Consider the following 13,890-nt stretch of genomic DNA (forward strand, 5'->3'; position numbering starts at 1 on the left):
TAGATAAGACATTTCAGTAAAACTTTGTTTTACAGTGTCTTTATTACAAGTTACATTAAGTTACTGTAGTAATAACTATAAAATATGCATAATTACAAGCAACTAACCCTAAACCAAACCCTTATCCTAATCCTAACCCTATAGTAAGTACAAGTAGTTAATTAATATTACTCTGTACTTCAATGTCACAATAACACAAATACCTTAAAATAAAGTGTAGCTGACATTTCTTTACTGGAGAATACTGTGCACTGATTCAAAACATGTCAACATGTAAGATGTAAATAGTAACTAAAGTTAAATATGATGTCATGTTGACTTCAAGATCTAATATGTTGACTTTGAAAACCTCTTTAAAATTGGTTAGAACTACTTCTCTAGAAAAGCATTTGGGGCAAAATCTCCTTTATACTATAATGAAAAACTTGTGTAACCATGGTTAAACATGTAAATGAGAGAAGCATGAGAAAAACTGAATTGTAAAATCTGAAGCACCAAAAAAATAGCTTTCACAACTATGAAAAGGATATTGTACTCGCTGAGAGTGGTGAGATGTCTGACATTTCCTGGATGTCCCCATATTCAGATTTGATGAGTGACAGCCCTTCAGCAGTGCTTTCTGAGTGAACTGGTGAGCAGGAATCATTATGCATCAGATGGTGGCTGGAAGCCCCTTTTTTTCGTAAGCTGGTGGTCTCCCTTGACAGATCCATCAAATCAGGAGAGTCTTTAGTAGAGTATCCTGTTGATGAAGTACCAAGTGTGCTCTGGAATGAGTAACCCATGAGAGGAAGTGAAAATGGATGGCGGAATGATGGGGAGATGAAGCTTGTGTTTCCAGAAAGAGAAGAAGTGTGTAGGGAGGGATGTGGGTGGACACTTTGAGCTCCAAGATCTGTGGACTGGTGGTGATCAGATGCAGACTTTCGTACCACCAGTGGTAGTGCCTCCGTCTGGTCAATGGCACTAGGAAGAGGGACTCCAACAAATGAGTCAAATGGGCTGGGAAAGATAACATCACCAAAACACTGCAGCCTCTGATTAGCAGTGTGGAAGTTTGGGTTGTCCCCATTAAAAGCAAAGCGGTCCTGGGTTGCTGGGAGTGATGGAAATACTTGTAACAGTGGCCGTGGAGGTTTTGAAAAAACATTCACCACAGTGTCTATCACTTGAGACATGGCAGAGTTCAGCTCCTGCTTTAAGGTTTCTGCTAGATGCTTGCCTACTGCATGCATAGACATCAAACCATTGCTCCTCAAAGAACCCTCCCGTTTGGCCATCTCTCCATCTAGCAATACTTGTTCACTGAGCAGGACCCTCGCCTCATCTAGAATGTATTCCGGATCTAAGTCCGCTATCTCATTATCAGTTCGATCAGCCACAGAATTTTGAATGAGATGTTCAGTGATACCACTGTGACCAAGCATTCCATTAGATCGTGCACTGTCTTCTGAGAGATTCCCTCCATCTGGTTCAGAATCTGTGCTGTCATAGATCTGGAAGAACTTCTCTTGAAGCTGTCTCAGCTGTTTCTGCATGTCTTCTAACTGTAGTTTCAACTGCCTGCGTTCGTCAGCCCTCTGCTCTTTATGTGTGGAAACCAGCTGCTGGAAGCTCTGCTGCTGCTGCTGCTGCTGAGGTAATTTTTGTTTCCTCTTGTTTTCACGATTGCCTTCCCGTGGGCTGAAGGACTGTGCAGGAACCTTGGTTTCTCCCTCTCCCTCTTGCTCACAATCTTTTTCACTGGGGATAGAGGGTGCCATCGCATTTGGTGAGTGGTTCATTCCACGAATTATGTTCTCGACACGTGCACGCTTGGCCTGAAGGTGCTCTTCATTTAGCCGCTCAGAGTCTAAGTGGCTCCGTGTGATTTGTCCGAATGGTAAGAGACACTCTTTTGCACTCTCCTGGGATGAGTTGCTGCAAGTGTCCTCCTGTGGTGGTTCAGGTTCTGCTTTCCTGGGGAACATTGGCTCCCTGCCTCCTGTTTCTCTCGTTGCCTTATTGTTCTTCAGTAGCTTGGTGATGATTGTCGCACCAGAAAAAGGAATCATGTTATCCTCATATGAGCTAGCCCTTTTAAGCAGTTTGCGGAGAACATTTGACTTAGCCTCACCTGAGTCCCGATGCTTGAGATGAGCCCCTTGGCACTCAAGCACATCTTGCTTCCTACTGTGATGGGAGTTCATGGCATCAAAGATGACAGAGGATTTGGCTGCACGAGTGACAGTGATGACAGCAGAAGCTGTATGTGTTGATGTGGTTGCTGAGCTAACAATTCTCTTCACTCCAATGTCCACTCTTTTTCTCTTGGTCTGTTGATTTAAATGGAACTCTGTGCCATGGTTTGGCATTTGTGGAGCTGCTATTGACCTATTTCCAACAAGCCTGAACTTTCAAACCATCATCTCATTCCCCTACTGAAAAAAAAAAAAAAAAAAAAAAAAAAAAAAAAAAGACAAACACATAATTAATAGAGCTTTTTTGTACTGGAATCATAAAACTAGAATCTTCTTAAAATGTATAAAAAAAAAAATAAAAAAAAAAGCAAATATTTACAAAAATATATAATATGGCTCATTATATTTAATATTAAAACTATTAGGAAGGGGAGAGAATGAATGCAGACATTTTAAATATGCTGTTAAATAAGATTGAAGGCTCATTGAGTCTAAAGATAATTATTTTTTATATCATAATCAAATATTATAACTGTAATTTCAATAAATTTAAATGAAATGTGATTATTATTTTAGCAATAGTTATGAGTTAGCAGTACATTACATTATACAGGTTTTTGTTTTTTTATTTTTTCCCATCTTCTTTCTTTCTGTACTTTGTGCTTTGTTTGGCCAGAGAAAATGCGACTTCAATCTTCCTATTTGGACACCTGTGCATTTACCTGTACAATCCTCACTAACACCTCTTTGAAAATGTTTATGTTACCACCCATGTTAAGTGTGTCAACAAAAGCATGTCCGAAATAAATAAATAGAAAAATCTAAAATATCTTAAGATCTTTCATAAATCTAGTTTAAACAGAGGTTTAAAACTTAAACAGTTTGCCAAGATTTTCAATGAAATTAATAATGTCATTTGGTAATTTAGGCTAACCATCCATTAAAAGTAATACAATTTTAAAACGCCACATTTTATTTTACAGTATGTGCATTATAGGGTGTACTTACCAAGAAGGTACTGAATAATATAAGGTAACTACATGGGTTAAGATTTGGTTTAGGGGTAGTTTCAGGACTAGTACCTAGTTATTACCCAGTTAATTAAGTAGCCTACATGTGAAACAGGACTGTAAAATGTAAGAAATAATAAAACATAATGCCAAAAGGTTTTCCTCGTAAGAATTAACTTTTTAATAAGATTTTTTCTTTCATTATGCCACCAGGACAGTTATATTAACCTGACATTTTTTTTAGGGGAAGTCGTTTGTATGTATGAATTGCTTTTCAAAGTAATTGTGAATAAATTAAGGCTATACATGACTTCTTTTTATATATATATTAAAACTTATCTTCCTAACAATATTTATTTGTATGACTTAATTTTCACATTATTGATTCGTATCATTACAATGTGTAGAGCAAATCGTGTTAAATACACCCAGCTTCCCAAATGAGCAATAAAAACACGTATAAAACATAGCAAACTTCTCTCTCTAAATTTCGCAAATGAAGACATCGAGAAAAATATTACTAAACCTCTGATCAAACAGCCACAAGCATTGTGCTTAAGGTATCATTGTTTCATTTTACGTTTCCAAACTCTAAAAAAAAACAACAACAGAAATACAAGCCAACAATGTTCAGCATCCCAAATCCGAAATATTTTTAAATAATAGGCCTAGAGCTTTTGATAAAGAAAACAACAATCGCGTAAAAGTCGAAAAGAAACATAAAAATGATACTAGACGGGGAAAAATACAAAGCGAGAGAAGACGGTGCGTGTATTCAGAGGACTCTGTACAACAAAAATGTGAGCGTCAGTAGATAGCAACTCCTTCACTATAAACTTCGTCATTCATTGTCATAGCCTATGGACAAAATGCCACTTACCTCGCAAATGACTGGAGAAAAAGCTGCTGTGGTTTGTGAGATGATAAATAGAATAATATGATATAAAACCTTCTAGCAGGACGAGGCGGCATATGAATGAAGCAGAAAATGAGTAACGGGCAATAATGATGGAATAGTAGCCTACCAGCGCTCTGCACACTCTTCTCTAGCTGTAAGAAGCACTTAAAGACACAAATGAAGGAAACAGGGACTCCGCGTCATTAAATTGGTGTGATGTAACGCCGTACCTACCAATAAGAGCAACGAACCCAGTGTGATATTCCAATTGTTTATTCAAATTATTGAGTATCTTTTTTTCTTCGTTTGACAAACCGGACTCCCTCCTGAGTGCAGGCTTTGGTCGAGCAGACTTCAAGACAGACCTAATCGTTCCGTTTATTTTTCACCTGACTCTGCTTCACACAATCCCAATGCCAAAACCAAACCACAAGTGCCAAATAAGCTAGACTTGGCACAAACGTTGTTGCTATTTTAAAAAGTCATTACTTTTAATCATTAATAATTACAGCTACACTGTTTTAAAAAATTATATATATAGGCTATATATATATATATATATATATATATATATATATATATATACATATGTGTGTGTGTGTGTGTGTGTGTACAACTTGGCTGAGTAAGTAATTAAAATGTATATAACTGATTTTAAAAAATGAGTTGAATCTTGTATGAGTTATAAAAAATAATAATAAAAAAATTGCTTTTTTGATCAGAGCATCAGTGCATGGGTAAAAAATAAAAAAAAATAAAAGGTTCCACTTTATATTAGGTGGCCTTAACTACTATTACTCTTAAATACTACTTACATTTAAATTCATCATTTGATATTTATTGTGTACATACCAGTGGCGTGCAGTGGTGTTCTGAAATGAGGAGGCACTTTTTTTTTTTTTTTTTATGAATCAATGTAAATTAATGTGCATTACTCTTAAAGTTGACACATCTTCCTTGTTAAATGAACATTACTTTACAGTACATCAAAAAAAATTCTATTTTGTAATTTTACATTAACAAACCAAGTCAATCTCATCAAGTTAGTGTTTAAGCATTTCTACATTCATTCCAAAATAATAACTAAAGGCAATAATAATTTAAACAATATATTTTATTTGTGTATTGCGTTTTTTTCTTTTTAATTGTCAACCTAGGATATTTTGGATCATCAGTCATGCTCCGTAAACATAGTCTGACACAGACACGAATTGTATTTTTAATTTCACCAAGCCGATTGCACTAAAAACCCCGCAGTCATCACGATTTCAGTCCATTTCAAGTTTGATTTTGACGTGACATAAAGCGGTGATATCTAACTATGATCTGTTTACTTACTTTTCAATTATGCTGCGTTCACACCGAACGCGTCTGGGGCGTCAAATTCGCGCCAGACGCGTCTAGTTGGACGCTTGAACATTTTGAAGTCACGCTTCAGACGCGCGTAAAATTCGCTCAATTCGCGCGTCTTAACAAAGTGTGTTCAGACGCGAATTCGCGTCATGGGAGGGGCTTTCATCTCTTTCTTCACAGATCCTCTGAATAAACACATAATCTCGTCAGTTGGAAACCTGTAGCGGCAATTTAAAGGCCCTTTCACACAGGACGCGGCATGCGCTGCGCTCGCCGCTGGGTTCAGCGCAGCCCTTCAGATACAAAGCGATTTGCGCTGCGCTGGCCAGAGCACAGTAGGCGGAATTTTCCAAACATGTAGCGGAATTCGCGCCGCGCCATTCGCGCGTCAACGGCCGATTCGCGCCGCGCTAGACGCTTGATTCGCGCCGCAGGACCTCTAGACGCGCGTTTGCATTGACTTAACATGTAAATCAGACGCCTCAGACGCCCCAGTCTTCCGATTGACGCCATCATTTGTTCAGTCAAACCTACGCGCGGAACGCGCACGTCAACAAGAGGCGGGATTTATCGCACAAACCAATGATAAACAATTACATCCAATGATAGCGCGATCGAGACATTGCCTCCTCTCACGTGACTTTCCCCCATTCATTCTCAATTACCCCCCACAAAACCCACCGCACGCCGGGGGTCTGATGATTTGGTTTCCTATGATAGGAAAGGGAGGCATGCCTCCATAGACTGTAAAGCATGACTCCTCTGTGAACTTTACCTGCGGGAGTCGCTGTTTGGCAGTGTTCCTTAAGAAATACGCATGACTTGCGCCCTTTTTAATGTCATAATTTGTAATATTTGTTTTGTTTTATATGTAATATGAATTATTTTCTCATCCTATTTTTTGAGGAGGCACTGTTAGGTCATGATTTTGAAAAAAGAGAAAAGACCTTTGGAACTTTTTTTTTTTCTCATTAAATTCGAAAAGACTATCTCTCTATCTATCTCTATCATAACATGGGAAAAGACTGTGAGAGAGAAAAACAGAGGGCCTAATGACAGAGAGTGCAGCACACTTGGCCAACTAGCAAACACATACTGGAGTGCATGCAGGCCACTAATCTCTGATGGTCATCATAGCACTGATTAGTCAGGATTCTATCTGTCTCTTCTAATTAGTCTCTATCTATCTATCTATCTATCTATCTATCTATCTATCTATCTATCTATCTATCTATCTATCTATCTATCTATCTATCTATCTATCTATCTATCTAATTATTAATATTTATCTAATCTGTCTAATCACTGGTTATTTGTTTTCACGTTTCAGGAGTGGCCTACTCCTGGGCTTTGATGTTCTCTTACCTACTGACCTTCTGATTGTGTGATAGAAGGTCACCAGATAGTCTACTTCAAACAGTACTCCAGTTATACCTGATATTTTAATAAAGATTAAGTGGAATAACATAGATAAGAGCGGTGTGTTTGTAGTACGTGGTAATTATATTTGACCTCATGGCGCCTCATGGGTTAAACTGTTTCTCAATCATTTAGCTGTCTATGCAATAAAGTAAAACAATATCTTAACAATAACAACCACAGGTGAGAATCAATTGAGGCTTTGCCAAAATCTACTAATATAAATTTTTTTGGCAGCTACACATAAAGATTACACTCTGGAAAATAGATTAGCTCCAAAATAACACTGATGTGAATCCATGGCAGGGTTAGTTAAGCCAAAAATTAAAATTCTTTAATCTGTAAACTGTATGACTTTCCATTTTCAGGGTAACATAAAATGAGAGTTAATGTGGGTAGCAGAGTGTTAGGGTGGCTCTTTTCAAATTCAATAAATCTTAATTAATGTCCGCACCCTGAATAAATAACTAAAAAGTAAAATTGTTTTTATTAATTCAGATTTTTATTATTGATAGATAGATAGATAGATAGATAGATAGATAGATAGATAGATAGATAGATAGATAGATAGATAGATAGATAGATAGATAGATAGATAGATAGATAGATAGATAGATAGATAGATAGATAGATAGATATGTAAACTGTAAACTGTGTCTCTCTGGCAGATGCAGACTGATGGCTTGGTGGAACAAATGATGGCTGGAAGCGGATGACTGATAACAGAAGACAGAAGACTGGAGACTGGAGACTGGAGACTGGAGACTGGAGACTGGATCCTTGGTGGCAGGTAAGTAGACAGGTGAGTAGCAGGTTAGGAGCCTGTACGTGTTGATAGACGAGACCAGACAACGGAGTGCAGGTTGCAGTAGCTGATAAAGGGTGACTTGATGAGGAGGTGCAGGTATGATGAATTAGAATTCCAGGGAGAGTGAACAAGTGGGTGGAGCATGCCGATCTGGTGACGATGGGCTGATGGGTGTCTGAAATGGTTGCGACTCTGTGACAGTACCCCCTCCTTAACGGGTGCGACCTCAACCTCTAGGTGCTGGATGGTTAGGATGGTCAGTGTGGAATTGGGTGAGGAGAGATGGATCCAGTACATCATCCCGAGCTACCCTGGATTGTTCTTCAGGTCCGTATCCCTCCCAGTCAATGAGGTATTTGATCCGATTGCCCCTGCCACTCACCTGTCTACTTACCCCATCGCCGCAAGATGATGGTAAAGTGGACCCGGTAGATGACCTCCTCGTCAGCTTGTTCGGGAAGAGGAGTTACCTCATCACCACCAGATCCTGTGAGGGGAGGAGACAAGGGTTCAGTGTAAGGTTTGAGGAGTGAAACGTGAAATGATGGTGAAATTCTGTATTGTAAGTTAATAAGTTGAGCCTGTAAGTGAATTTGTTGATCTGCCTCTGCACCGTGAAGGGACCTATGTAACGGGGACTTACAGCAAGGCACAGGGAGACGGATTCTGACCTGGTTGGTTCTGCAGAGTCGATGTTCTGCAGGCACCAGCTTGTCTCTTGTGTCTCCGCACTACCTGTTGGAGATGCACGTGTGCTGAGTCCCACACCCTCTCGCTCTGCTGGAACCAATGATTGATAGCTGGAAACTCAGATGGTTCACCAGACGAGGGGAACAGAGGAGGTTGGTAACCCAGGATGCACTGGAATGGCATGAGTCTGGTAGTGGATTGCCTGAGGGAATTCTGGGCGTACTCTCCTCAGGGGAGGAATCTGCTCCAGCTGTCTTGCTTCTGGTGGCAATATGACCCCTGAATGGGACTGATGATCATGGCTGAAGGGAGAATTGGTTCTGGAGAGCTAGATTCAGGATCAGTCTGATGAAATCGTGACAAGGCATCTGCTCTACCATTCTTATTACTAGGACGATAGGTGACTGTGAAGTCAAACCTGGTGAAGAAAAGGGCCCATCTAGCTTGACGAGGGTTAAGGCATTTGGCTTCCCGCGGATATTCCAGGATTCTATGTAATGACCTTGAAGTGATGATTATCTCCTTCCAGCCAATGTCTCCATTCTTCTAGGGCTAGCTTGATGGAAAGGAGTTCTTGATCACCGATGTCATAATTCTGCTCCACCAGGGAAAGCTTCTGAGAGAACCAGGAATGGAAGGGATTGGAAGGCTTCTTTCAGATGATGGAATGCTTCGATAGCGGATGGGGTCCAGGACAGAGACTTGGGCCAGTCCTTTAGGAATGAAGTCAGCTGAGCAAACTGTAGTTGTGGATGAATTGTCTGTAGCCATATGTAGCCATTTGGAACACACTTAGCAAAGGGAGCGGCATAATTTCATAATTATCTTCAGCTGGGATGTTCCCATGACAACACAGCGCCAGCATAAATAAATATACAATTTATATTTTAAGTTTTATATATATATTACTTTTTATATATTATATAGCATATTTTATTTTTTAAAATGTATGTTTTTTATTTGCAGCAGTTGGGCTAAAAAAAAAAAAAGAAAAAGAAAAGAATTATGCTGTTAAAACAGTGACATCTGCTGACGGACACTGTGCTGCAGCATTGTCACAGGAACATCCCAGCTGAAGATAATGGGGAAATTACGCAGCTCCCTTTGCCAAGTCCATTCCAAATGGCTACATACGGCACGCGCGTGCCCTGCTCACATATGGATGATCGCATAGGGCATAGGGATGATCACTTTCATTTGGAATTTGCCTCGTGAACCGTTCAGTACGAATATGCATACCGTTACACACCTAACATATACATATATGGGTTTAAGCCACTTATTTATATATTTTGTTGTAGTGTGTCAGTAGGAAATATACGTTCACATTTCCAAACATTCATTTAGCCATTAATTATAATTTTTATTTTTGATTTTTGAATGTACAAGGAGTCTGACAACAGCCAGTGCTCCACACAGAGATCTGATCTCACCATCATCGAATCCATCTGTGATTATATGAAGAAACCGATGAAACTGAGACAAACTAAATCCAGAAGAACTGTGGCCAAGTCTCCAAGATGCTTGAAGAAAGCTTCCTGCAAAGCTACATGAAAAATTATGTGCAAGTTTACCTGGACAAAAGCTGTTTTAAATGCAAAGGGTGGTCACACCAAATATTGATTTAATTTAGTTCATAAAAGTTAATTGATAAATAAAATCTATTTATGACAGTATTTTTGAAAGCATCCTCACTTTACAGCATTTTTACACAAGTGCCTAAAACTCTTCACAGTACTGTATCTTTGCAGGTTGGTTCCTTCAAACGTCTTGGAGACACGGCCACAGTTCTTCTGGATTTAATTTGTCTCAGTTTCATCTGTTTCTTCATGTAATCACAGACAGACTCGTGATTACTCGTGATGGTGAGATCAGATCTCCGTGTGGAGCAACAGCCTTTGTCAGACTCCTTGTGCATTCAGAAATTTCACTGGATAATTTCAATTAATGGCAAAAATGAATGTTTGAAAATAGACACATACAGCAAAATATATAAATAACTGGCTTAAAAACATTTTTTGAAAATACTGACATGTCTAAGACTTTTGCACAGCATATACAGCTATGGAAAAAATTAAGAGACCACTTAACATTGATTTCTGAACTTGGAGTGGTCTCTTAATTTATTCCATAGCTGTATATTGAAATGCCCCTCATGAAAAATGTATTTTCTTTAAATAAATTGTGGCATAGGAGTAGCACAGTAGAGATTCTACTCTACCCGTGCTACCAGTCTTCATTCTCATAAATCTACTTCTTTGTGGTGAGGAGGGCACTGCGCACCTTGTCGGAAACACCCACATTTAGTGCTAAATAAACCAAAACATCCTGCTTTTCGCAGCACTCCAGAGTCCCTTGACGAAGCCTGTGGCCCACCAGCAGTGCTCTGAGCTGGGGCAGGTCATGTCTCCTTCCCTTTCATTCATCTCTCAGTCTTTCCTCAGGCACCTGGCATCTGTTTGTATATTGTGTGGTTCACGGCTGCTTAGGCTTTAAAGATTTTTTTTTCCATTCCAATGACTTCCTGTCCCCTGTGATGTCATAATGAAGGAAAGTCTGTACTTAAGAGGAGGATGCAAACACCCATTTCCTGTCGTGTGCCAGACCCACTGTAATGGTCAATGTGAGACTTTAATTGTGGCCCTGCAAAGGAAATGTTCCATATCTGGGACATTAGATAAAGAAAATAGCCTATGTCATGAGATTTTAATGGCTGTTCAGAATTTAGGGGTCATATAATAGCCTTGTGGTCAACACTCCGACACATCACAGGTGACCTGAGTTTGAGTTCTTTCCAATCCCCTCTCTCTATACAGTACTGTACAATGTTTCTTGTCAACTCTATACTGTCCCATGCAAACACAGTTTAGGCTCTTTCCTGAAATGTATGTGGATATCTTTGGTTTTAGAAGTGTACATTTGAAAGATCACATGATGGGATAAACTCTTCCAAGATGAGTTCATTCCCTTGGAAAAGACTAACTAAAGTTCAGACAGGACCACTATGGCAAGTTACTTGAGTTTATTGAACACAATTTATCGGTATGGTTCCTTATGGGGATTCTTGCTCCAAAATTAATTGAACATACAAGAGCTTTAACATTAACCCCCTGGAACCATCAGTTTGGAAATACATAGACAATTAAGACACTTAGTAATGTCTTAAAAAGCGAACAATGGTAATTGTGTAAACGTGGCAGTGGGACATCTATACTGTAGCTTGGTTATGAGGATGAGTGTCTCTCAGCAGTGAGTACCATGCCAGCCGGGACTTGAAAGCCTTAGTGATCTGAAATAAAGAAGACGACAACCAGAAGGTGCACAGTAATATGCTCATGTTTATAATGGGGAGGGAGGGATGGTTGCGAGCAGCTTGAGCATAAATACCGAGCAGTAATGCCACGTATATGTCTCCCGTGTGTAATAGGAGATTGGTAGTGATTGGAGCGATTTGACAGCTGACCGCATCAGCTGGTCTCAGCACTATGCCTACACGGCCTGATTGAACCAGTGCTGCGCTCGATGTGTCATCTGCATATTTGAATCAAATAGCTCCCAGTAATAAATTAGTACAGTTATTACATAAAGAGAAGAGCAGCAAACCAAAATTAGTAATCAATTTTTCAGACAACTAAACATTTTCTCTAAACATATGATGCTCATCAGCAATCAATAAGCCCCAATATCTTGGTGTATTTTGTGTTCATGTGTGAATTGTGTTGTAAACTACTATTTTGAAAAGGAAGTCTGAACAGTTGTCTAACGATATAATGTGGAAGTGACCAAAAAAAACAAGATGGATGAAGCTCTCTACTCCTGTCTTGTGTGCTTCATTGCTTAACTCCTGATGGATATCACAAATTGACGATGAGGATTGGTCGTGATCGATGTTCATGAAGATGGCTGTTGCTAACGGGCCTGTCCCAAGTTTTTTCCTGCTTTGCCCTGGTGAGCCTACTATGCTGTTTAGCACATGGCTGCGGATCTTTGAAAATTACCTACAAGTTATTGATGCTTCAGGAGATCCCTGTCCGGATGTAAGCAGGAGAGCTGTACTGCTTCACTGTCTCAACACAGAGGGTAAAATGTCATGATGTCGCCCTGTAGTGCAATTTAAACTGAACCTTGTTACTTAAATATATCTAAAAAAAAAATAAAAAATAATAATAATAATAAGAAGAAGAAAAATGTTTTAATTCTTACAATTTTGCTAATGCTTGAAAAGTACTCACGTTAGGTTTTTTATTAACATTTTTATTTCATATAATATGAAATCTCGATCAGCTCTCAAGTTCAGTTATCAAGGCACTCGGCATTCGCTCCCTAAAAAGTCCCAGCATGCCCTGTATAGACCAGGTAGAATCGGTGTTCATTATCTTCCTTTAATGGAAATAGACATTATGACATGATAGATGATTTAAAGAAAAACAAACTGTTCTTTAATTATTTCAGCATAAACATACATTGATAGAAAGGAAGTGATAGTGAACTAGTAACCATTTATAATTAATTTTCAGCTGATATGTTGAAGGGATATGTAACAAAGTATTTATCATAATGTATTTTAAATAGCATTACAAAAAACAAATCAGAAATCTGAAAAATAGTTCTGCTGTTGTTCATAAACGTAGTGATCTTGTAGAAAGAGGATGTTGTCATGTTGCCAGAAATAGAGTCATCAGTGTCCCAATGTGTAGTGAGTCAAGGTCTTTACCAGTGCCTGAATTTGTGTACATTATAGTGATTGACAAGCTAAGGAGTTGATTGAGATACACAGAGACAATGCACTTTCTGCAAGACGACGGCAGTCAGCTGAGACTATGGTCCACCAGGCTGGAGAAAGCGATCAGCTTCACATTGAGGAGGCACACAAGATTGGAGGAGATGGTGAGAAGGAGAAACATGAAACCACTCAGGGGGTAGCAGTAGCACAAACTGAAAACAAGAAAACAATAAAAAAGAAACGCATAATTCCCAGTCTGAAGACGTGAACAGCTCCAAATATAACGTCATGTGTTGTCATCTCAAGATTACAGTAATTACACGGTGGCGTGAATGCAGCATTAATTATTACAATATACAGAAATGTATCAATGCACAGGGTGTGAATGGAAAGAACAGAAGGAAAGAGTCAGTTTTAACCAGATTGAGGTTTGAGCTCACAGGGTTAAATAAAACATTGTTTTTGTTAGGTAAAAGTCAATCAGATGAATGTATGAAATGTAAAATCACAGAAAGTGCAGAACATATTGTTGCATTGTGGGAAGTACAGTATAGGGAAGAGAGGATTAGATTAAAGCAAAAGATAAGTCGGACAGGAAGAAATGGAACCTTGAGGGTGTTTTGGGAACATATGCACAAAAAAGATGCACAGAAAGATGTTGTGGAATACCTGAAGGATATTGTCACAGAGTCAGCAACACCATCGACCCAGCCATCAGCACCAGATCTGCCCACTTACTCACAATCCCCAGAATACTGATCATCTGTACAGTACCTGTTCACCATCATCAGTGCATCTTTTATAAAGGG

The 13,890-nt window shown here is 39.1% G+C and overlaps 1 protein-coding gene across 1 annotated transcript in view; it reads right to left on the minus strand.

Annotated features, from left to right (window-relative positions):
• The window catches only part of LOC137018328 (prospero homeobox protein 1-like), a 44,857-nt gene extending 40,641 nt beyond the window's left edge, over positions 1 to 4,216 (minus strand). The window contains exons 1-2 of the mRNA XM_067382930.1: positions 4,071 to 4,216; positions 529 to 2,420 (exon numbers count right to left, since the gene is read on the minus strand). Coding sequence (XP_067239031.1) covers positions 529 to 2,354 — 1,826 coding nt within the window. The 5' untranslated portion in view covers positions 2,355 to 2,420; positions 4,071 to 4,216. The remainder of the gene's footprint in view (positions 1 to 528; positions 2,421 to 4,070) is intronic.
• Positions 4,217 to 13,890: the final 9,674 nt, after the last annotated feature.

Source organism: Chanodichthys erythropterus, chromosome 4 (assembly GCF_024489055.1).
Source record: "Chanodichthys erythropterus isolate Z2021 chromosome 4, ASM2448905v1, whole genome shotgun sequence".
Classification (NCBI taxonomy): Eukaryota; Metazoa; Chordata; class Actinopteri; order Cypriniformes; family Xenocyprididae; genus Chanodichthys; species Chanodichthys erythropterus.